The sequence below is a fragment of the Anticarsia gemmatalis genome, chromosome 14 (genome assembly GCF_050436995.1).
Source record: "Anticarsia gemmatalis isolate Benzon Research Colony breed Stoneville strain chromosome 14, ilAntGemm2 primary, whole genome shotgun sequence".
In the NCBI taxonomy this organism is placed as follows: domain Eukaryota; kingdom Metazoa; phylum Arthropoda; class Insecta; order Lepidoptera; family Erebidae; genus Anticarsia; species Anticarsia gemmatalis.
This window is the reverse complement of record NC_134758.1, coordinates 12,009,125-12,033,799: the sequence shown is the minus strand read 5'-3', so window position 1 is coordinate 12,033,799 and position 24,675 is coordinate 12,009,125. Positions and strand designations below refer to the sequence as shown.

At 37.4% G+C, this 24,675-nt stretch overlaps 2 protein-coding genes across 3 annotated transcripts in view; one reads left to right on the top strand and one right to left on the bottom strand.

Moving 5' to 3' along the window:
- Nucleotides 1-24,675, bottom strand: part of nonC (serine/threonine-protein kinase Smg1) — a 178,465-nt gene that overhangs the window by 145,102 nt on the left and 8,688 nt on the right. The window lies entirely within an intron of this gene.
- mAChR-C (muscarinic Acetylcholine Receptor, C-type) lies at nt 445-23,063 on the top strand. Of its 2 annotated transcripts, none has more exons than XM_076122842.1 (5): nt 445-594; nt 19,603-20,172; nt 20,253-20,412; nt 21,756-21,926; nt 22,258-23,063. In XM_076122842.1, exons 2-5 carry the CDS (start codon nt 19,799-19,801, stop codon nt 22,768-22,770), a joined length of 1,218 nt encoding a protein of 405 aa, XP_075978957.1. In that variant the 5' UTR covers nt 445-594; nt 19,603-19,798; the 3' UTR covers nt 22,771-23,063. The 2 variants fall into 2 exon arrangements, with proteins under 2 accessions (XP_075978957.1, XP_075978956.1); XM_076122841.1 differs by lacking the exon at nt 445-594 and adding an exon at nt 5,844-6,054.

Below are 24,675 nucleotides of genomic sequence, written 5' to 3'. Positions count from 1 at the left end.
ACTAACGATCTTATGTACACAGTGTATCAAAATATTTTCCTTCCCTATAATAAATCCAATTATAAAATATAATATTACTTTTTTCCTAATGAAACAGGCAACATTATACCACGTACTAGCTGACCCGCGCAACTTCGCTTGCGTCACGTAGAGAGAATGGGTCATAATTTTCCCTGTTTTGTAACATTTTTCGTTACTGCTCCGCTCCTAATGGTCGTAGCGTGATGTTATATAGCCTATAGCCTTCTTCGATAAATGGGCTATCTAACAGTGAAAGATTTTTTCAAATCGGACCAGTAGTTCCTGAGATTAGCGCGTTCAAACAAACAAACAAACAATCAAACAAACAAACAAACTCTTCAGCTTTATAATATTAGTATAGATTAGAACAACACACTAAGATACGCGCATAACTCTAGTATCAAAGTAAACCTTTGACACTGACAGTCGTTATCTACATCAACAACATCAGTGAACTATCGCCCAACGCAAGTGACGAACGCGACGCAATGCGACGCGACGCGTGTGTCGAATATACAACAAATTGTAAAGATCCGACGCATTTGACAGCTACATTAAACGCAAGTTCAGAAGGTAAATCATTGTCCTGGCTGGGTTTGTCGCGACGGCATCTTCGCTAAAATAACATCCATTTATACTGTTTCTAAATAAATATCCATTATACATTATATCCATTCATACTGTACTTAATAATATTACATTTCACGCTTTTTAAACCAAACGTATTTTCATGAAACTTTGCGTTTAAAATAGTTGAAGACCTAGAGGTAAAAACGAGCAAAACCGCGTCTGTGATACATATTTTATTTAACAATACAGGTTTGTGCGAATGTTTTAAAAAAATAATGAACTTCTGATGAAATCTGACTTAACGATAGTTGACACCCCAAAATCAACATAGCCTACCTACTTTATTTTTTTCGGAAATCAACCTCTTAGCTACTACAATAGAGAATGAAACTCAAAGCCGGCTACTATTGGGGAATAAAAGAAAATGCATTAGTATCTTAATAATCATGTATGTTAAAATGATAAAGGAGTGCGGTTTGAAATGTGGTCTGTATGGACTTCGAAGTATATAAAGTGCCCTCGACTGGCCACTACTGCCACTAGACTGAATTCAGAATCAGTGTGGTCCGCTCGCTGCGGTTTCCAAGCTCTGTGCCGTTGTTATAGCTAAAGTATTCTTCATGTTTGTGTTATATTTTATAAGCTTGTTTGAAATATCTGGATTGTATGATTGTATTTTGTTGAAGATTTTGCTTATTGCCTCTGCTATTTCAAATACCATTCAGTTATAAGTTATTTGGTATTCGGATATGTTTATATAACTAAAACTACCTTAAAATTTGGCCACAGTTAGTTTACATTCATGTTTGTAACAACAAGTTCCGCCCTTAGCCACCATGGTGCACTCAAGGCCTATTCTCTTCCTTACTCGGTAGGAGACGCTTAGCCAGCAGTGGGACAGTAACGACAAAAAACAAAAAGAGCGGATCTTATCTGTAGCTTGAACATTGACAAAAACGGTATACATAAAACTTTACAAATTAAATATTATAACAATATCTAATCCATAATTGTCCCACTATTACACATCGACCTACACCATAAAAAAGAAATAGGCCTTAAAATAACCCCTTTTTATTTTCCAAATATCCATCATTTAATCATTCAATTACTCCATATGGCTTATGGCCAATATTCCCTCATCTTCTCTATAACAGACATTTTTCTGTCAGCATCCATTTCGTTAGTGAATATTAATGTCACAAGCACTATTTAAAGCTTACGACTCCATTCATTTGATCCAAAGACACAATGTGTCATGGCCGTGGTTTTACTTTAATTAAAACTCGCCAGGAATCTATTACACTAGTTGAAGATCAATAAACTAGGGAATGTAGTATTGTTGGCCTCCAAGTGATTTTTAAGTTGATTAGTCTTTGTGGTTAATCACATTTTGTAGGACTATAAAAGGTACTTTTTGTAAAACTTTACATGTAAGACTGGGTAGCATAGATTGCATACGTAGGTTAAAGATTTAAATCACAGAAATCATGAAGAGTTTTGCCAATCCCGACTATGTTGCTACTAAAATAAACAAAGGCCTTGCCGAATTCATCTGGCTGTTTGCAATAATTTTAGGAACTACTGAAAAGTTTTCATTTTTATCTGACAAATAGATAAGATGTACTAGCTAAAAGTGAAAGACAATTGCTGAAAATTGAAAAGAAAGTCGGTCTCTACGCCCTCTCTTATTTTCCGGCAAGAGAAGATAGAATACAGTTTTCTAACAATACAATTTCTTTATCTGTACTCACTATCTATCTCTCACTTCTCATTTGTCAGCAGTCAATAACCCGATAGTCAACTAGATTTGACAAACCAATCGTATAACCAAGCCCATCTGAGTACCCACATATTGAACAGCACAATAGGATAATATTAGTTCACGTAATGCAGCATACAACGACTAGAGCGAGTACAGCGGCACCTCTGACAATTTATGTGGCAGCTCGGACACAGGATTAAAGTCCCGCCGAGGTTACGCCAGAAACGAATACAATAGTTCGCTTTATTAACGACTGAGCTATTTGTTATATTGTTACATACACTTTTGTACGCGGCTCTCTTGGGAACTGTATATTCGGAGCTTGGAAAGAGTACTTAAGCCAGTATACTGAGTGTAAAACTATAGCCAGTGACGACTGTGGTCTGAGCGTCGGCGGGTTCGTTTCCTGAGTAAGGCAAAATATATTGCGTAGTTTTCCAATTTCTATTACAATTTTCTTAATAGTAACCGGAAATGTGGTGACTCGCCTCTACTTACATTGGACTAAATATAGTGAAGCGCATGTGCATTTTATACACCTCTGCTTGCATTTTGGGGACATAACAAGTGTGATGGTATAAAAAATATTGTAGGTACTAGCAAACGGAATGTACAGACGGGCTACGTCTGGCGCAGCCGCGACAAGAATGTTAGCACATAGTTGTCGAGTACTCTAGTAACTCAGTTCAGTTCTTAAATAATAAGCCTCTCAATAAAGGCTCGGTAACTACAAAAATCTTCCGTTAAAAGCCAAGAAACTAAGAACTGCAAACTATTCTACGAACTGTGCAACGAAAATGCTGTTCTTAATTGTTGTTGGCGGAAATTCTTTGAACAGAATTCTCAAACAAATTAAAAGGCTCTTTCAACTACAACCTCTGCTATACAACTAGGGACAAAGGCGACGTTCGTTTACCACTAATTTCATAGTCAAAAATCATGGCAAAAAGGCGTGCTACTACAATCAAATCATTTATTCGTAGGTCTTACACAAAAAAAGACACCTCCTACAATAATAATTGCTCTTGTGTTGGGGGGACTTTTACAAACATACAAACAACGGACAAAGCTAAAGATAATTCGTAGGTCAATACTTAGACTTCTGATTGTAATTATCACTTGCTCCAGCCGTGAAGGAAAATATCATGATGAAATCTTGCATGCCTCAAAGTTATTTAATGCATATCTTGAGGGCACGGCAAGTTCTCAACCCGTATTTGGCCAGCGTGGTGGACTCAAGGACCTTACCTCTCCCTCAATTCAGGATGAAACCCTAACCCAGTAGTGGGACAATAATGAAAGAATGATAGTCAAAGAGTACAGTAGGTGAATTTATCACCAATTCCACCAATAGTAAACCTTTCCAATCACCATTCAAAAGGTCTACCACTAATGAAAGAGTTGACAAGGAAATGGTACAAAAAAAATCTTTTGGCGCTTCATTCAAAAAGCTATGAACATCAAAAGCATACACAGAAACAACATCTAGTATACAAACACCCGCTCACTATTTTATACTAATAGTGTGGCCGTGAGCTTTGAAAACCGTCGCAAACGAGTGCGAATGTAAAAACACTGGACAACGCTACATAATCCTACTGAAACTAGTTTTGTAAAACAGCAAGAATAAAGCCCAGATTATGAATTCTGGAGATATTTTTGTTCGTGTGGCTAGACGAAATTGGGTTAATCACATGAGAAAGTAAACCTTAGGATTATAGTTTCAACTCAAAATGTATTTTTTCTTCATTACGTCATTTTTACAAAGATTATCTTTACTAATATTATAAAGCTGAAGAGTTTGTTTGTTTGTTTGTTTGTTTGTTTGTTGCGCGGGTCAGCTAGTTCATTATAAGAGACGTGTTAAAGAACTGAAGATTAACTTACGTATCGTCAATTTTCCGATTAAAGTACAGGAAATGGTCGGTCTATTTACAAGGAAATTGACAAAAAATACTTGCTAGTTCAGAATATTTATCAGAATAGTCCAGTAATCTCCTACATACAGTCAAGGCTTTACTATTATAATCATCTACTACACATAAAGAAGGCTATAGTAAATAAATCTACGAGACAGCGCTAATTCTCAATTATAATAAGACAATACAAAGCGAAAGCTTTACAATTCTAAACACTCACTAATATAACCAGTCATATAATCTACCAAGTAACAATGCATTGCATGCATATAACATCAAAAAACAATACCTTATTACGAGACGTAACATAAAAACGAACGACTGCATATTTGTTTCAAATAAAACATTGTTAGCATGAACTGGAATCATTAAATAAATGTAATACTAGTCTAATAATAGAAGCACGCTTCGACTGTCCTTGAGCACAACCAAGGTTGCCAAGGGATTAACCTAAAGGCTGGGCATGGCTTACATAACTTCTTACTACATTTACTTTTAACAAGATGCATGAACAGAAAACATACTTATTTGCTTTGCTTTTGAAATCTCATTTGTTATATTTAAAGCTGCAGGCAATAATAATAATACAATTTCTCAACTGTACAACCTAGTAGTCTGATATTTCGATCTCACTGTATCTTTTTGTACTATTTTGTACTAAAATAAACGTTTTACATTTTCATAATGTTTGAAATATATTAAAACCTTTGAATAGTAATGTCATAGTGTGACCAGCCTATTGCCATATACCGAGTACGTTACAAGATCCAAGCTGCTGTTGATATAATCTAATAACCCATGCTTGACTCGAAAATTGAACCTGAGACCTAGTAATCTACAGGTACGTATACTCTCAGCAGTCAGCAGTTGTATTTTTCACTGAAAATATTTAGTTTTCAGTACACATTTTTTACTTTCTCCAAGTTTAAAATTAAAAACTAAAAGTTAAAGTTGTGAAACTAATAGTGCTGTGAAATATTTATAAGCGCGCAAGTTTTGCTTACATTAGGAGCGTAATCAGAAACTTGCTAAGATTTAAATACGGGTAGAATATTTCAGGGCTAAAGGAAATAATAATGCTTATTCTAATTTAACTAACAGATAAGAAACTTACTCTACAAATAGGATTTATTTGATGGAAAACTTATTTCTGTACAGTAATAACCAGTAGGCATCCATTTCCCGACCTTGAATAGACCAGAGTTATAAAGCACTTATTTCTTCAACTACAAACAACTAAATAATACAAAACAATAATCCGACACACGGTATAGTTTCACAAAAGTTTTGATAGTTGGGAAAAGACCAATACAAAGTTAGAGTATCGTAACATTGATCGCGGCAATATTTCACTAAAGTCTAACAAAAACTCCGTCCGGCTGTCCTATGTCATCATTATGCAATATCGCTCTGAGGGTGGATACATCGTAGACTGTGTATGTCACAGAGTAATCCGCATCAAATACATATTTGTAGCATAGAAAAAAAAAACCATGACCTTTGCCACTGGTGTTTGTCCACTAATGCCTACAAAGACCTCGAATTTTGTGTTTGGAAGCCGGCGGCGGCTCCGCGGCCGTTAGTTGCGTGCCGACCGCCGACGCGACCGTACGTCATCGAGCACTCCCGCACCCTCGCTGAAAACACCTCACGAAAAAGTTGCATACAGTGTACAAACAAGCCGAGTGCAAGTGTTGTTGTATTATGTAGCAAAGTGATGTTCCGCAATACCGGAGCACTTTGTTAGTCGTTCGCACCAATGACAGCATCGTCGTCGAGGTAAATATTGACGGTAGGGGGCACTCCCGACTCCTCGCGACCACCGTCCGGTGCCAGATAAGTATTTGCTGAACGTTCGAACGGCGTCCATTCCATTTCCCCGCGATTTGATTTGCATATTTGCATGATCATTGAAAGCAAACAAGGTTCGGATGAGTTCTTTAAAATCGCCGGTAAAGCGAAAGTAATAAAGTGCTGAATATATTTTAGGGTGTGAGTTAAATTGTCCCGGGTAATAAAGATAATTGAGGGTTATTTCCGAATGTTTAGAGTATAACGGGTCGTTTGGCGCTGTAACTGGTTTGTCGCGTACAATATGTAAATGCAGGAGCACGGCACGAGCGGACGAGAGGGCCCGCCGTGTGTACTCTCCGCCACCACCACGTATGAATTAAAGTGGAATTTTATATTTCCCCGTTAAAGTTCCAGACAGGCTTACGTAAGCTTTCGACGGACTCCCCGCCCCCACTTATGTAACTGGCCGATTTGGATGGAATTTTATCTTTTTCGGATTCAATTTTAGGGAATATTGAAATTGTTATCTCAAAGTAGCAATCTTTCTTCGCACTCGATAGTATTTGCCGACTCGGGAATACCGTTCCGGTGCTTAAAATTACGAAATACGCGGCATTATTTTGCCGCGCGACGTCGCTCTGTATTCAGTGGACTCGGATCTTGCCTCATTGAAAAGCCTTTGTTTCTTTTAAATAGTGGAGAATTGTGGCGAGCGTGAATAGGCTTCGGAAGTCTTATTTCGGTAAATAGGTCGCTGCAACCTTGTTACTCGGTGTTATTGGTGTAAGCGCGAGGTTCAGTGCTATAACAGTTCATGCATTAGCCGGAGATCTGATGCACGCAAACTAATGGGGCTAATGCAATCGTAGTGCGCCCTTGATCGGCTATCTTCATAGAATAATCAATGAACATTGTATCGGAGCCTATCTGCTCGCTCCGTCTGCCAAACATATCTGTTGAATTTACTAACACGAGATGATTGACGAACAGTAATCAAACTTTACGATCGAATACAAATAACCGTGAATCGGGAAACACAACTGATTTAGTTTTAAGGAAAGCGGGAATCGAACGCTGCAAATTTAGATAAGCAATCGAATTAACATTCAAGGATAGTGGAAGTGATAACTCTGGCGGGAGCCGCGTAGTGGAGGTAATCCAACCGGATCCGAAGGGTTAGGATTTGATGGTGCCGTTAAGCGATAAATCTCCGAACATTTTAGACTTATTATCAGTTACGCGCAGTTTACGACCACCCCCCGGCTGATGCTGGCGTTTGTTTAAATGGAAAATAAAATGATCGCCAAGGTTAACTACCTGCCTCACATAAAAACGTACGAATTTAATACATCGAAATTGCTAAATAACGGACTCGGTCAAAGTGTTCGGTGTAATAAAATGGACAAAATAAGAGCTCACATTAAACGGAGCAACGGGAACATATGACGCAAAAAATGCTTAAAACGTCAACGGAGGCTCAGCGGTCGATAAGAAGCTTCGAATTATCTATTCCATTACACCGGATAGGCTATATCAATATTGCCCTAGGGAGAGCTTTCTGTAAAATGACCTTCCATAATTCGAGCAGGAGTAGCGCCGCGGGCCCAAACCACAGTACGTTGACCGCTTACAATTTAAATACATGTGATCGTAAACATGTAACGTTACAACCGCACTACAAGGAGTGTCGGATAAAAAATATAGACCAAAGGAGTTCTCAGGGGCAATAAACATTGATCAGGTTCAATTTGCGCGTGGTGCAAAGTTTCGCCGTTTATTTTCGCGAGTCGCCGCCCTAAGCAATAAACTCATTTTTTGTACAGCGTAAATTATGCTAAAGAACAATTTGAGGAACGACGTAATAACTAAAATATAGGCAATTTTGATTATGAAGTAGGTACATTATAATTTCACGGGTAGCGGAGTCAAATAGATGTGTCAAAAGGGTCCGTCCCCTGAGGTCGGGTGTGAGTTGACATTCCTCCCTGTTACTTTGACTCTCACTGACAAATATACACACAATGTCGTATGAAATTATGTGTTATCTGCCCTTATACAGTGAAGGTGATTGAAAAACAATATAAGTCAGCTGCCGTAACAGATTGCGAATATATTTTTCCAGCATTAGTTTGAAGTAATATTGTAAGAACGCAAAGTAAAGTATGAGGAGAAAACTGTCAATTTCATGAGGGGAAATAGCCAATATGAGAGCGAGTGGGGATGAAAACCCATTATACAGTAGGTCAACAGTCAACACTAACGGCATTCGATGCGATTCTATGATTGAATTCTGAGCCAAGTCCACTAGATAAATTGAAAGTATTATGAAAATATATTTTCATTTTAAAATATGTCTTTTGAATATTACTATAAAGAGCAATGATGGCCGTTATAACTAAAGTTTAGGATAACACATAAATCATTTTTGAAAACATGTCTTCAAAAGCAATCAATCGTAGCTAAAGCCTTTATATATTTCAGTCCAATCAAGTCCATTATTTTAGGCCAATAATTTTCTATTTTCAGTAATGATCTGAATATTCTAGCACAGTCATAAAATGCTCAAAACATCTGTTGTATAAAGCTTATCTGAAAGATATGAATAACAGGTTATTATGCGGCCGCGGCGGAGGCGCTATAACTCATGATAAACCGCAAGGAAATACTATTGTATAGATATAAGCTTGATAATAGATTAATATCGATAACATAATGATAACACTACGTGCGTATGTACTTAGTATGTATTAAATACACCATATTATGCAAGTGGAATAATTGAAATATTTACATCATTAAATAAACAATTACACTTAAGTGCATTAAATTGCAAAACAATCACATTTGGGCAATCAAATTAAATCTAGAAATCTAGTTTCTATACATGTTTTTACATAAGATTGATTTTGCATAGAACGATACGATACGATATAAGGTAGAGAATTATCTGTAATACATACCTACATACATAAAATCACACCTCTTACGATGCTACGTAACCATGGCAACGTTTAACACTATCAATATAAATAAAACAAAACACCACACTTTGCGACAAATACAATAATCTATTCTAAGCAAAATTTTATTCAAAAAAACGTATGACAATCGCGAAAACAATTCATTATTCGAGACACGAACCCAAAATAATTCTTTCAAAACACAGATGACTGTCAATAACAGTTTTGACATGAAAAAACGTTAGAAACTCGAGGGTACAGTTTAAATTGAATTTTGTGAGAGCTAAATCGTTAATTTGGCATCGAAGGCTAGACATATTGCCTTCAAGTTTCAGGCAAATTCATATCTATCGTAAATATTGAAAAAAGATTACGCTCATCCGTGCCATCACTCACGGGTAGACCTTTTTCGAATTTAATAATCACATTAAAAAGGTTTAAGTCTTAGTACCTAAATATATGTGAGTTAATAAGTTGATTTGGGTAATGAAATCCAAATTAGTCGTATTTGTTTGAATTTTGACTTAATTTGTACTAATGTAGAAGGTTAATTTGTTTTGAAAACTTATCTCTGAAAATTACTAATCGGAAAATCCTTTTTTATTTAATGATAGCTACGTTCGTAGATAGGCTAATAGGTTTCGACCGGTCTTAGGAGCGAAGTTATCGACTCAAAACTCGACTAAAATGAGTTCTTTATAACATTTTTTTATAAATATCAAATACAAATTCGACACTTCATATAATAAATAGAAAAAAACCTACACATTTTGCTTATGAAAATTGATATAAATGCCATAACACGTTGCGTTATAACGGAACAAGACTTATGTGGGATTGTGACGCTTATGGGTTACTTTTGTCCCTTGTCATGCTGTCAACAAATACACTTCCTTCTTACAGAGAGATATAGAAACTACTAAAGAAAATGGATTGTGATTATTTTATACATATAACTGAAAAATGCATGAATTACGGAATTTTTCGTAGTAATTATTATACTAAAAAATTTAGTACCTATGCCATATATAATGTAGTAAGAGTATAAATGTGCACATAAAACAATGCAATTTTTAATCGAGACACTTTCTTTTTTTGCTACAAAGCTTTAATTTTCGATCTAAAGTAAAAAAATAACTAAAAATGTATTCAATCCTTGATTCCTATCACTCGTTACAATAAAAGAAATAAACAAAAAACAATTAGTGTGTAACATTAAAGTAAAACTTAATGTTATTGCAATGAAACACAGGCGCTCATTTCGAGCAATTTGGCCGATGTCGAATGATGACGTTTAACAGTCAACAAACGAATGTATAAACATTATATTATTTTCTTAAAAGCGTATTATGTAAATGTTAATGAAGAGTAAATATAAATAGTGGTTAATGAAAAAGAGTCGTTAACTACGGAATTACCATTAATTGGATCTATTTATAACTATACGATGTACTTTAGAATGGGATATAAATTGAAAAATCTCTTACTCAGACGATTTCAATAACCGCGAGAAAGTAACAAACATACATAACAAAAAACAACTATTCTCAAAAACTATACGAACTGAGAAGGTTTCTTCTATTACACTTACGACCAAATGCAGACAGTACTTTAAAAATACTTTATCAATTAGAAAAAGACTTGAAAATCCGTCAACAGATAGCGAAGTAATCAACAGAACATACATACAAAAACAATCATCAAACACATTACTTCCCTATTTTGAAGTCGGTAAAAATGACAAAGACAGCTTGATACTTTCGTATAAATTAACTTGAAAGTGCTCAAACAGCCTATACTTCAAATCAATCTAGATTACAAGCCCTTAATCTTAGACACTAGATAAACAACTACCATTATTCTTAAGTGACTCAGTCATTGTCTAGATAGCTCTTATCAGTACACATTCTAGGTATTGTAACTTGTTACAATGTTACAAGTAATTGTCCTGTAATAAGAAAAGTAACGACGGAAACTAAAGGGGATTTACTGCACACAGAGTGACGGTAAATAAGATATAGTTAGAGTTTTATTGCATGGAAACTGCGAAACAATATACAGATAAATCTATGCAGTTATATGTTAAAAGGGAAATAAACATCATTATACCTTCTGAATGATACTGCCATAGTCATTTGCGTCCCATCATTAAGTTGAAAAATTTAACACACAGCTGGTCCAAAAATAGTGCCTAAATTAAGCATATTTATGCTGAGCTTAGTATTTGATATCAATATAAGGATATATCCATAACTTCCAGCAGTTCAAACTGCCCATTTTGACACTAGGTTGATCACTAGTCATTAAAAAACATAGTCGAAAGTTACCACCTACATATAGCTAGTAAAGTTTCCATACTGCACAATGTTCTAACCGTAAAGTAAGATGGACGATGCAATCAACACAGACACTTGCTAACTAACGAGGCCATTAATTAAAAAGACAACATAATAACACGGTGTTTGAGAACCATACACTGCGCCACATCGAACACTAAGTCAAGACCACACTATGAGTTCAAGGCGAAATAACTGTAGCAAGTTAACACTCGCATTATAAAATATTTAGGAGCACGATGTTTGTTCACCGCCTATTACACAACTCTCCACAAAGATCAAGAAACAATGAAACTGATGAATAAAATATCACTGTACCTTTGAGTTACGAACCTCGTTTATATATTTAGATTGTTGGAGGCACAAAAAATATAGCGCCGATCGATATTGAGCAAGAAAGTTTATCTTGAGGTAGCTAGGATAAGGCACAACCTTTTAAATCCATCAGCGACATAAGTCGCGTGTGGCAAGCTTCAATAAAGAACCGCGATAAAAGACAAACTCTGTACAGAAACACACGGAATCATATAAGAAAACTTTCCTGCTAAGCAAATATATTATTTCAGCCAGAAAAACCAAGAAAATATCCACAAAAACCAAATCGTAGCAAAACAAAAGATTTCAGCTTTTCAGCCGGCTCTATTAATAGATTTAATACAATAAAGAGCTTTTGTTATAACACTGTCCAAGCAAGGTTCGTTCAGGGTAATGTACACATTGACCGGCGCACCCTTAACGCACACAATGTAAGTTTTATCACTATAATAAAGAAGGGGGGTGGGATCTCAAAGGGTACAATAGTCAGCCACAACTATTATTGTCAAGAACATAAAATCTTTTAGGAGTTGTAATGAGAAAAAAGTTGACACGCCGATAACATCTCAAGTCATTATTGTATCGATACTTTTGTTAGAAAATTTTATCGAGATTCTAGACGTCCATTGCACTTTCAAACGATGCTGTTTATTTTTAAAGGGTAACTAAACCCGCGATGTGCAAAATCATTGGCTAACAATCTATTTCGTGTAACATGTCAGTATCAATTACTTTCCAGTCCACTAACGTCTCAAGATTAAATAGATCACACTTCAAAGAAAAGAAGCATCTAAATCCACTCTTTGATCTTTTGTCAATTTGTTCCGGCATTAACGAAGCATACTATATATTTATACAAATAAAGAATCAGTGTCTCAGGGGCGTTAATGTAATTTCGTAGCAGCTCTCCCCAGGCGAGAATCGTGCCAATATATCAGTACCAAATTGCTTTATACGGTCTTGGAAATAAAAGAAACTTGTGATAATATTTGACACCAGAAGGATTCATTAGAGCCATCAAGATCAAACGAAGTTACTCACAGTTGAGACTGAAGTAAACTCTAAGTAGCGGCACTAACTTTGCTTCTAGGTTAACGAAAGACTACAAACAATATTACCGGCGCCGAGTGCTATTTTAAGTGTTGCCTAAATTTGGAGTTTCCGCTTATGATAGGACCGCACTGTTTATAAATAAAAGCTATAAATTTCCCAAAAAATTACGTAGTTCGCCTTCGAGTTTGTTTATCCGTAAAATTTTCCGTACGAGTCTGTGAGACTCTCAAATTGTTTTAAGGAGGGCAAATCAACGGAAATTAGCGGCTTACATGTGATCAATGATGTGTGGCAGCTTCCCACCAGACGTGTGAGATCTCGTTGTCACAGACGATGAGACAGACCGCAAGGCAATTAGGCTGGAGGCCCATTGAGCGCCGCCGATGCGAACAACTTTAAGCTCTATTAAACCGCAATTCGGGCGGGTTGTAAATTGATTTATACGTCGCGTACGTTTACGAGTTACAGGATTAATTCGTAAATTCTAAGATGTTATATAAGTAATAAATGCGAGAAACATTTATTGAACGCTTACGTAAAGTGTCGTGACAATGACATTAGCTAGCGTATGCAGCAATGTAAATTAACTTTCTTTAAACAGAAGACTTGCAATCAGCCAGCATATTCCAAAAGTTTTCTTTATTGGCATCATTAGTCTACCCGCAGTTTGTTATTCAGCTACCGTTTCAAAGTCGTACAAATAAACATAGACAATCAAAGATAAGGCTACAGTTTACAAGAAACGCCTTTCTAGTGTAGTGTTCGGTTTGAGGGTAGATTGAGAAGAAAGTGTCGGTGTGGGGTGCACAAACAACAAACTCTAATAGATAACAGCTTGACGTGTTTCGGATCGCTTTTACAAATGTTTTCTAAGTATTTCATTTCCTTTGTGTTTGGATAGATTCTTTTCCATTATTGCATATTGCTTCTTTTATATTACGTTACTATTCTACAAAGCCATTTGTAGCTAAAGTTAGGTATGTTTTGTTAGCACGGTGTCAATAATCTGATGTTCAAAAATGACCGTTTCAAAATAGAAAATTACTGCGATCATATAAAGTGCATTTTCAGTACAAGTAATAAAAATAATAGCAGACTATAAACGTCCCACAACCGTTCAGAACGTTCCCCCACAAAATTATATTGACGAAATATGGATTACCGATCTTATCACGAAATAAATTACGATGAGATACGTTGATATTATTGAAAAAAACTGCGTGACTCAGCTCATATGTAACACGACTATAAATATAGTTCAAAACTTCGTATCGTGACTACAAACAAATAAGTGTAATTTACCTTTAAGATATAAGGTTGATTTCTTAAAACACTGAGTTATAATAAAATAACAATTTGTTAAAGGGCAAAGGCGATGTTGAGGGCGTCGACCTTTCGCCTCCAACCCTCACGGGTAACGTACCCAAGTGACATGACCGATGGCCACATTACTCCAAGCAAGTCCATCAAATACATGGGAAACCGTAAACCCGCCCAGTTATCATCAACGATAACGATGTCGTTAAATATAACTCTAGACAAATATGTCGCCGACTGGCAATTCCTTTGCTATTAACTCAATAATATCGCTTCATAACGTTTAGTTTTTTCTCTTTCAAGAATAAGGACTTTTTAATTGACAGACAGATATCTTAATTTGATTTTTGGACGCTAATCGAGATTTTTAAAGTATCTGTCTAACAGCAGAATGAATGGCTTTAATGGAAACACTTTATCGTTTCGTCAGTCATTATAACGAATGGGATTTGTTCCAAATGTACCGAAATACCGGTACATTGTTGTTTGGCGATAGTGTCCATTTAGCGTGTAGGTATTATTTGGCCAATGACTTTTCGCCTTCACGTTTCAACACCAACCTTCTGGCAGGTGTTTTAAGGACAGAATTACGTCACCGATACACAGATTTCGCTGTTTGCACTCATTGTGTAAGTCTGCGATGACTATTTAAGAGTTTTCGCAATTTGAAGCACTCATCGAGTCAATAATATCGTAATGTTTGTAGTTAATAGTGTTTTTAAGCGCGGAGTTATGTTATCCTTTGGCCTCGAGTTGGTACGTTTACATCCGGCATCATCTAGGCCACATCTATGTGCGGAAACTTTCGCTTTGCATGTTATATTTTCGTGTGCAGCGGAAACGTAGTTAGTGTTAATCGTGACTGGTATCAGTATCGTGTCGCCGCCACAAATGCGCCAGTTTCCTCTCCTCAGATAACTTCAGTGAGCACACAGAGCACTTTACAAAGAGCTTCAACGTTGTGTTGCTTCAGACACTGGGGACAATGTCCTATATTTTTATCGAGGCCACATATTACTGTTTATTTTTCAAGAATCTTCCATTCACTTCTATCGTGCACTTAACATAATACGGCGCGAACTTTAATGAAAATTGGCTATAAGTTTTTCTTCCTCAGTAAAAGACTGAGTGAATCCGTTCGTCAACACGGTAATGTTATTTCCAAACTGCTAACGAAGTAATGAGTTCATGCTTCGAGGGAAACCATCCTATTAAACATTCCATGTAATTTTAAGGGATTATGTGATAAAGTTTTCAGAAGGCGTGAGTGTAAATCAGAGTTTGTTTGAGAAGTGAAATTCTCCAATGAAATGGACATTTTCATATCTCCGAGCTATTCGCAACTTGAACAATGTCGCGAACAAAGTTTTCCAGTCTTTGGATTTCATCTCGTGTCTTCAAATAGAATTGAAAAAATATTTGTCATTGTCGGACAAACTATTATTACTTCTTTGAGCTTCGTGTTTGTTTCAAACTATTTCAAATGTTATGCAATAGGGTAGAGCTTGAATAATAGTATATACAAAAGAAATTAACTCACTAACCCCTGGTTGCTGACTACAATTAGTGATAGTTTATCAATTCCATAGCGTTTAAACTCATATGAAAAACGCTATTGAATAGATAAACTAAATGTGCCTCAGAAACCGGGGGTAAGTCACCTACGGAGTCAGTAATAAGAAACATTTATTGAATTGTAGTTACTTTTAGCCTCACTACTAATCTTAATTTTTTACCTTAGTTCTATCAAATAAGGTTTTTCCTGCGCCATTAGTTACGTGAATCCCAACGTGCTATGGATACTGGCAGTAATTCGCCAAGTTGTTTAAATTGTATGTGATAGTTGCAAACTTTAGCTCGATTAGTTAGCCAGTTTCAGAGTTAATTTATTGATACACTACTTGTTCAACTAGAATTAGTTAGAACTTACGAACTATGCAACGACCGTGACATTTAATTTCTTTCAATCCATTCACGAAAAATACATATTAAAGTAGAAATGTAATGAACAATTTAGCAATTAAAATAGTTACGACTGTTACTAAACCCACAGTGGAGTACACACGCGATATCATCACGCTATATTATGTAAAGGACGATTGTCGCGATATCGAAAAATAAATCGATACTAAAACTCTAGATGGCCTTTTCTCAAATTGTCTTTTGAAGTTTCCGTGCCCAAAGGGTAAAACGAAAGCCTCTGCTGTCTGTCCGTCCGTCTGTTCGTCTGTATCCGAATTTTCACAAATTATGTATTTCGGTTACCGCTTTAACAACAATTACAAAAAAATATATTAAACGGGGTCCCCATACAATAAACGTGTATTTTCGTATTTTTGTAATATGATGGTACTGAACCCTTCATACGCGAATCCGACTCGTACTTGGCCAATTTTTCCAATGTCACAATTATTTCCCGATATTCAATTACCCGACATTTGTACGTCTAATGTAATTACATTTGTTTCCATATCGTGAGTTAAGCTAAATAACAGGCATTTTGTCTTGTTCGTGTTGAATCGAAGAGTGAATTTTACCTCAAATTTTCAGCTAATTATAATCAGTCGAAGCATGTTCTTTGATATTAAATGTTGCATGACAAAATAGTTTAATCAACGTGCGGTTTGAAAACAAACGTCAAATATATTTATTACTATTTGTATGTCATCTGGGGTTATGTGGCTTTTATTAACTCTTGTATTTATTATGTTAAGCCTTGGTTATTTATCTAGCAATATTATCAACCACTGGCCCGACTGTGTTCGGGTATAGTACAATAAAATTATGTCCAATTGATTCTATTTCCATGGGACTCTTGATACCATCGATCCCATACACACATTGTCCCGGCAGTTAAAAACATATAAAAAAAAACATTATCCAATATTTTTTTGAGTTGTTCAAGTTATGCGCGGAAAAAGGTATATTTCGGTGATTCAATTTTATTAATATAGATTTACCTTAGAATCTACATTGTTAATTTTCCTTAAAGATAGCAGTTTTGAATGCTCATTTAAGGCTTTCGTACTCAAGGGAGTCAATGTAGTTTCCAGGCATTTAATGCACATGTTGAGTGGTCCCATATAGTGCCCTGAAGCACTCCTAAGTCCAAAACGGATCATACTAAGAGCTGTGAGTTGGAGAATTAAGTGGATGAGTTGACATGAGAGCAGCCGTCAAATAACATTACTCACGGTGGCCACATGATGCCACTCGGTGCCTCGGCCGCATATTAATGCAATAGGCATTGCTTAAGGGCATTCTCCTAGCCCTGTACGTCTGTGAGCTGAATATATCTTAGGACATACATTTGTATGTATCACCAAACTTTATTTCTATACCATTGTCTTTGGTCGTATTGTTCTTCAATACACATCTATCTTCTTAATGTAACTAATGTTATCCTTTCGTTGGGAATGCGCATTTTTTATTTACCCTTCCAATTTCTGACGGACCTGTTTCCCATTTTAATGGAATTTTTAATGAATGTGACATTTCGCCTAAGCCAGCAAATTAATTCGTGACTTACATCATAATGGAAGCTTACAGCCATTTGTACGAGCTTACATTAAATTATGCAGTACCATGTAGAATAATAAATCCACAAGGGCATAGAATGAAAACACTGGCGCTAAAAGCATTAACGTATCTTCGGAGATATCCATAAATAATTTAACGCCACCGACTAATCCGATACAGTGGTAGTGGAGCGGATTCACCGACACGTTCCCGCGCCCAAATTACACGTGAATAAATCCCACCACCATCTACAAATCATCGCGTTACAAATTGCTATCTCCTATCCGTCATTGTCGCCGCACAAAGGCAATGCAACCAAATTGTAAAACCACATTTTGACGTTTCATTCATCAAAACTTCGTTTGAATTTACAGAGCAATTACAGTGTGAATACAATCGTTTTGTCGCATCGCAATCTGGTTTCGACGAGGGCTACTGCTCTTTTATCTTATTAAAGCGTCCATCAATGACATCCAATCTCGATTCGATATCCAATCTCGCTCCAAAATTGATCGTTTTATTAATAAACGTCAATGAATTGTCGTAATAAGGCTGTCGAACCCCCGAGTCTGCGGAACGATTCCGTGCAAAAATTCAATCGTCGTTTCCGCGTCTCGCAAAATTTACGAATACTACCGCGTCTCTACTTCATTATTTGTCTGAACATAAATTGCTTTCAAATGGACGCCGGCACCGATTCCACTTAAACGAAAACGAAATAAATGGAGCCGCTATCATTTTATTACTCATTAATACGGAGCCGCATTAAAAAAGGCATTTCAAATTTTTGATGGCACGTTTTGTGCTCACTTATTGATTCATATTTACTTATTCATTCAAAGGTAAACATTAATTTGGACGAGATTATTTTTGTTTACGTTTCCGATTATCTGGTTTTATCGCTCGCCGGGGGAACTGGATCTGAGCAATATTAGGCCCACTGTTTGTCTTTAATCTCGGGATAACCAGTGAAAGGAGATTAACGAGAAAAGAGATCTACAGAATGGTGTTGGCGAATTAAAATTAATGAAGTCTGCAAAGTCTTTGATCCGTGGCTATTCGGAATTCAGCTGGCCCCGGCCTCGGTGCAGATGAGTCGGATATAATTGACGTTGTCACTTCCAGCTAACCTAAATATTTAAACGGCAAACAATACGTTACCTGAATAAATTAACGCGGAATATTTGGAATGCAATGAAAAAGAAAATGTCTGCTTGTCAGATAAACATTACTTCGGCCTTTTCGTATCCCTTTTATATCCTCGTAATCCCGACAGTTAATGTTTATATAAAGCTAGTATCATTAGTTTGTATCCAGGGAAGCGAGTCTTAGCGATCTAATACAATAAACTTTGTGTGTATCTTATCTTAATAAAAGTCATCTCTGGCGTTGTTTCGCCGTTCACTATTTTATTTCGAGAGCTTTAAACCACAAACATCCAAATTGTTATAGTCTCGATACAGACACGAGTGTCCGAAAGCACTCGTGGTAACATCTGTTAGTTCGCAGCTATAGTCCGAGCACGCTCGTCGCGCATCTTTTATTTAGTTGTAAACTTCAAGTTGTTGTTGAATAATTGACGTGTCAGACGTGAAGGACGCCACCTTGAAATAAACAAGTGATGGTAACGAAACAGTCGCGAGTTTATGAACCACGTGGCCTTCCACGTCTGGAAATAATTCATTTATAGCGGCACGGCAATCGATTAGGGTGCAGACAGACAAAGCTCGTCTCATATCGTGCGACATAAATAATTCATAGACGACAGCGGGAGCGCCGACTTCCGACGCTCACGCGGGCGATCCCTTGAAAAAGTTCATAATGTGATTTAGAGAGGCGCGCGAAGTGGAGCGAACTCGAGCGGCTCCTGCGAGTAATTTGTGGAGGCGACGCGCCCTCGCATACAGAGTGCGCCGTTACAGCCGCTGCACTATTTGCGCACGCCGCTATGCATTTACAAGGAGTTTGCACGTACGGCGCGCTCTCCTCACGCCCCAAATACAAGTTTAACCAATAACCCTACCTTGTTCCAGGTGTCGGCAGCCTAGCAACTAGTGCGGTGCTAAGAAAATGTGCGAGCGGTGCATTCGGATAAAGACCTCTGTGATTATCCCGTGTGTATCGCGTGTGACAAGTGACGGTAACAGTTAAGACGATGCGCGTGTGAGCTTCGACACGACGTCGAACCACTCGGAGTGGGGGGCGCTGGCGACCACCCCCAGCAATGGTATGGACGTTGTATTCGGCAATGAGAGCGACTGGGGGTGGAACGCGACGGAGGAGGGGGAGAGTGCGAACTTGTACAACTACTGGGCGTGGAGTATAGTGGACGGCTCGCTGATGCTGCTCATCGTGAGCGGCAACACGCTCACCATCCTGGCGGTGACGCTGAGCCGGCGGCTGTCCTCGCTCGTGTCCAACCAGTTCGTCCTCAACCTGGCCATATCGGACCTGATGGTGGGCCTGACCTTGCCCTACCACCTGGTATTCTACATTAACGATGACTTCGGCACGATCAAGTGGTGTTGCCTCATGAGATTCATACTTATAATACTAGCGTGTCTCGCGTCCATTTACAACATCATAGCGATAGCTGTAGACAGGTAGGTGAAGCGCCGTTTGTTTTCAGTTTTATCTTTGTGTTTAAATAGGTTATGTTGAGAGTCTATGTAATGTATTGCAGGTACATAGCGATAGTGCACCCGCTGCACTACAGCCGGTACATGACGAAGCTGGTGACGCGGCTGCTGATGAGCGCCACGTGGTCCGTCGCCGTCTGCATCAGCTGCATACCCATATTCTGGAACGACTGGCACGAAGGAGTCGCGTGCGAAATGAACTTGGTAAGACCCTCGCATTTCTTTCACAATGGCTTAAAGTTCTATTAAATAGTTCCCATTTAACTACTAACTCCATTGCAGCTTGCCCCACTACGGTAATCCTACTTTATTTCAAGTTCTAAAATTCCTAGACGGTAAGTTAGTCACTAAATAGTCAAAACTACTTACTAAGACCTGCCCGGACGGTTCTGTAAGCTTTTATGTGCGCAGTTATTGAGATTTATTGCCTCGCTTTACTTTCTTTGAAAAGAACCATAAAGCCTCGTATCAATAAATAACGCGAAAGCAAATAAGTAAATATTTGTATTGTAACAATCATATTACCATCCTTGGGGAGGATTATGTCCCTACATTTTGTATTAAAGAGGTAAAAATATGAAGATTTTTGGTGAGTTTGCAGGCGGATATCTCGGGTACACGTCAACCACAAACATAAATAGTTAATAGAGTCGTTTCTGGGAAGAATATGTTGTTAGCAGCTTGTTCGCCCGAGGACATGATGGCTATATTAATATATTCATGTGAACACACACTTTATTGCTACATCGCGTTGACATTCAATGTTATGAAAAACTCAACTATTTTGCGAAAAAGGCATTAAAATACAGGATAAAGATATTGATCTGTGAGTTCCTTGGGTTTACGTAAGAATGTTTGTAAAGAATATTCGGAACAAAGCCGGTGTGGTACATTACGAAGTTTACGTAAAACAATAAACTGTGATATGACATCAGCGATACATCGGCGGTTTTACAACCCGTCTATATTGACACACGAAATATTTGCGCCAAACTCTGCGTACCACTCCGCGTGCTCATATAATCAAATGAGGAAAAGAGGACGGATATCGAATATTAATAGCCAAATATTGTACTGTTTACCTTGATATCTACTCCCAATATTTATATAAAAGATCTCTTTATTCCGTAGCGGAAACAATGGGCTGTATTCACGAAATTTCTAAGTAAACAATACAATATATCCTGTAAGACTTCTGCTTTCTTTACAATTTCAAAGTTTATATAAGGAAACATTTCCTGAAACGAAATGTAAATTCCTTGCATTCCGACTACAATATTAACTCGTATTTCTTTCATTTATGTTCTAGCTCGAATACAGTAGCGAATAACGCTTAGCTTGTATTTTTAAGTAAAAGTAGGGAGAAAGTCGGTTTTGTACGTAGCATTGTGACATACCCTTGGTGAAAATAGCACCTTTAGTTTTATTATTTTCGTGTTATACGACTATTATCTTATATTAGATTGTCAATGTGATTATATGTATTTACTTTAGTTGATCAACCTTTCTCTTAGTTATAACATGTTTTCTTTTCTGTTAATTTTCAGGTGGTACCGAAGAAATACACAACAAGTATCCTAGCGCCGATGTTCTCATTGATCTGGATGGTGATGTTCATCTTGTACTGGCGGATATGGAGGGAAGCCACGTGTCACGCCAGGCGCATGAGAGCCAACACCTGCTGCCCTACTGGAGCCAATGATTGGAAGAGTATACAGGTAGGAGCCAAAAAAATATCGACGTGTAGCTTGGTAATTCTTTCAAAATCAAATCATTTATTCATATAGGTCAAATGCTGACACTTATGATAGTCAATGAAAATTTTAATTTAGTCTAATGGAATTTTGTGTTTGCTTAGTACGAATTTATTAAAATTAGGCCTAATTTATGAGTACAAACACGCAAATATCGTAGTTACGTAAGTTAATAAACTTTAACTTTAAGCTGAAAGTATATAGACAAATATAGAACTTCTAAGATTTGCCGATGCCATTATTGTCTTAAACCTGTTTCAAACATGTTCTAACGCAGATTGTTTCTCGGTTTCAGGTGGTTCTCCTAGTGCTAGGATCTTTCTCAATATGCTGGATGCCGTTCGTAGTTGTGGCATGTGCACAGACGCTGCCAATAATGCCGCTGCACAACCACATCGCGTACCGCCTCACATCATCCCTGGCCATGTCAAACTCGGGAATAAACCCCCTCATCTACGCGTGGAAGAACGCTGGCTTCCGCGCCGCATTCGCAAAACTACTGCGGTGTAAACGACCTGACACGTCAGAGTATCGAGGATCACCGGCTCCGGAGAGGAAACGAGGCTCCGTGGCGCTTCGGGAAGGATCTATCACACGCTCGAGTGCGCCAAGCGCGTTGTCGAGCTTAGGAGGAAGACCAGCGAGGCTGCTGTACATCGAGAGGGAGACGGACACTTCTCGCTGCCGTATCATAGAGAATGCCGGGTACGTGGACGCCGAGTGCGGCGACACCAACCCCTCGTACGCCCCCGACGGCCCCACCCCCGTCCACCGGCCCACCACCGCCGCACGCGCAGACGTAGTGTAGTGCAACCTTGAACGATCTTAGACGTTTTGTGGGAAACGTGAAACGCTTCTAGTATTTAAAGTTGTTAGTGACTGTAGGTACCCCCTTCGCATTTAGGTACCTGTTCGAATCTACGCTCAAGTTTTTAAAAGCTTTATTGTTGAATTTTTATTGAGAGATTATAATGAGTTCCCTGCCATAATGATGTTTTAATAAGAGGTTCTCTGTCAAAAAAATAAAGATGTTTAAATGATATAATTAAAGATGTTCTATGTAATATTAAAATATATAACAAATGTCTTGTCGAATTTATCTTGTAAATAAAGATCCTCACAGTAAACCATGAACATTCTCAATATATGTAAGTAGCGCCACCTATGATACGATACCGAAAACCGCAGGACATTGGGAATTGCGTTAGCCGAAACTGAAGACAATTCTTACGCTACACCATAGATGGCGTTGAACTCAAATATTATGAAACATTGTTGACCGGATAAATTTGATTAGAATAAACAATTAAATACAATTAGCATAATTACGAAATCCGCTAGTCAATAACTAGAATAAAAATGAATGCATATGTTAAACAAAATACTAAACTTGATTTCGAAAGTGGTGACGTGACGACAGATAGTAAACAACTTACAAGGTAACATCGCAAATTAAAATTATCAAGCTATTGAGTGATAACGACGCGAAAGTACCGCGATATCTTCCTGTTGGTAAATATTGTGCAATAGGTCACTCACTGACTATGGCAATCACGACGATTTGCACAATTTGTCAAACCACTATTTTAGCATACTAAGTACGTTCGTTTGTACAGTTTTAACGCAGAAACGGATCAACCTTTAATCGTAAAACTTTGCCTACTTATAGATCAAGTAACCAAGTTTATAAAAATGTTACAATTTGCAAGAGAAGAGCAATTATCTAATACCCATCAGCGAAAGTCTGATATTTTTTTATCAAATGTTTTATCAAAATATCGCGTGTTATTTTTTCCACAGTTGAATCTATTTCCAGCGCATACTCACGACTGAGCGGTAAGCGTAGGTGGGCAAGCACGGATTAAGGCTAAAAATAACCGATCAAAACGAGGAAAGTGTGCGTAAATTCATAGATATCGTGACTTGTTATTGTTAGGGTACCTGGGTCTATCTATAGTATTTAATCTATTATTGTACAGCTTGTAGTAATTTTATTATCTGTATACTGTCTGCATTTGATAAGTTTAGAAACAGGATAATGTAAAACTGATTGTTTGAAAAAATTATAGGACTAAAGCGGTGAAATTTTACGTAAAGATTTTATGAATACAAAGAAAATAGGAAAGGGTTAAAAAATCGTTACATATGATCGTTACTTTTATAATTCAAATTTCATATAAGTGTAACCGTGTGTGTGTGTGTCTGTGTCATAACCTACTTTTAGTCTAAAAATCTTTAAGAAATGAGACAAGAATTAACTATGCTTTGAGAAGTATTACGAAAGAAATTAAAATATAAATGATTTGAATTGACTACAGCATTAAAAATTATAAATGGTTATAAAAGTCTAAGAAAAAGGTAAAACCTTCGTTTAATAATTGGAAGTAAAGTAAAAACTAGTAACAAAGCCGGGTCGACTGTTCATACTTATTCCATTGTTTACATCTCACCGTTTAGACGGCTACTGAGAATACGTTTTTACAACAAACCAGCTGTTGCCAATGGCTTTACTTTTGCTCCCAATAATAAGTAGCTTAAATCCTTACGGGATACTATCCTTCCTACCACGAAGTATTTATTTCGGTATAGAGATGGTCAGATTCAAGACCATCTGTTTAGTAGTGGGTATGCCCACCCTTTTGGCGGGGAGTCCAACTACTAAACGTAGTAGAATTGACAACGACCAGGACCGACTTTTAACGTGCCCTACAAA

Coding starts and splice junctions, on each gene's coding strand:
- mAChR-C (XM_076122842.1), top strand. CDS start 19,799: ATGGACGTTGTATTCGGCAATGAGAGCGACTGGGGGTGGAACGCGACG. Junction 20,413..21,755: donor TCGCGTGCGAAATGAACTTG/GTAAGACCCTCG, acceptor GTTAATTTTCAG/GTGGTACCGAAGAAATACAC. Junction 21,927..22,257: donor ATGATTGGAAGAGTATACAG/GTAGGAGCCAAA, acceptor TCTCGGTTTCAG/GTGGTTCTCCTAGTGCTAGG.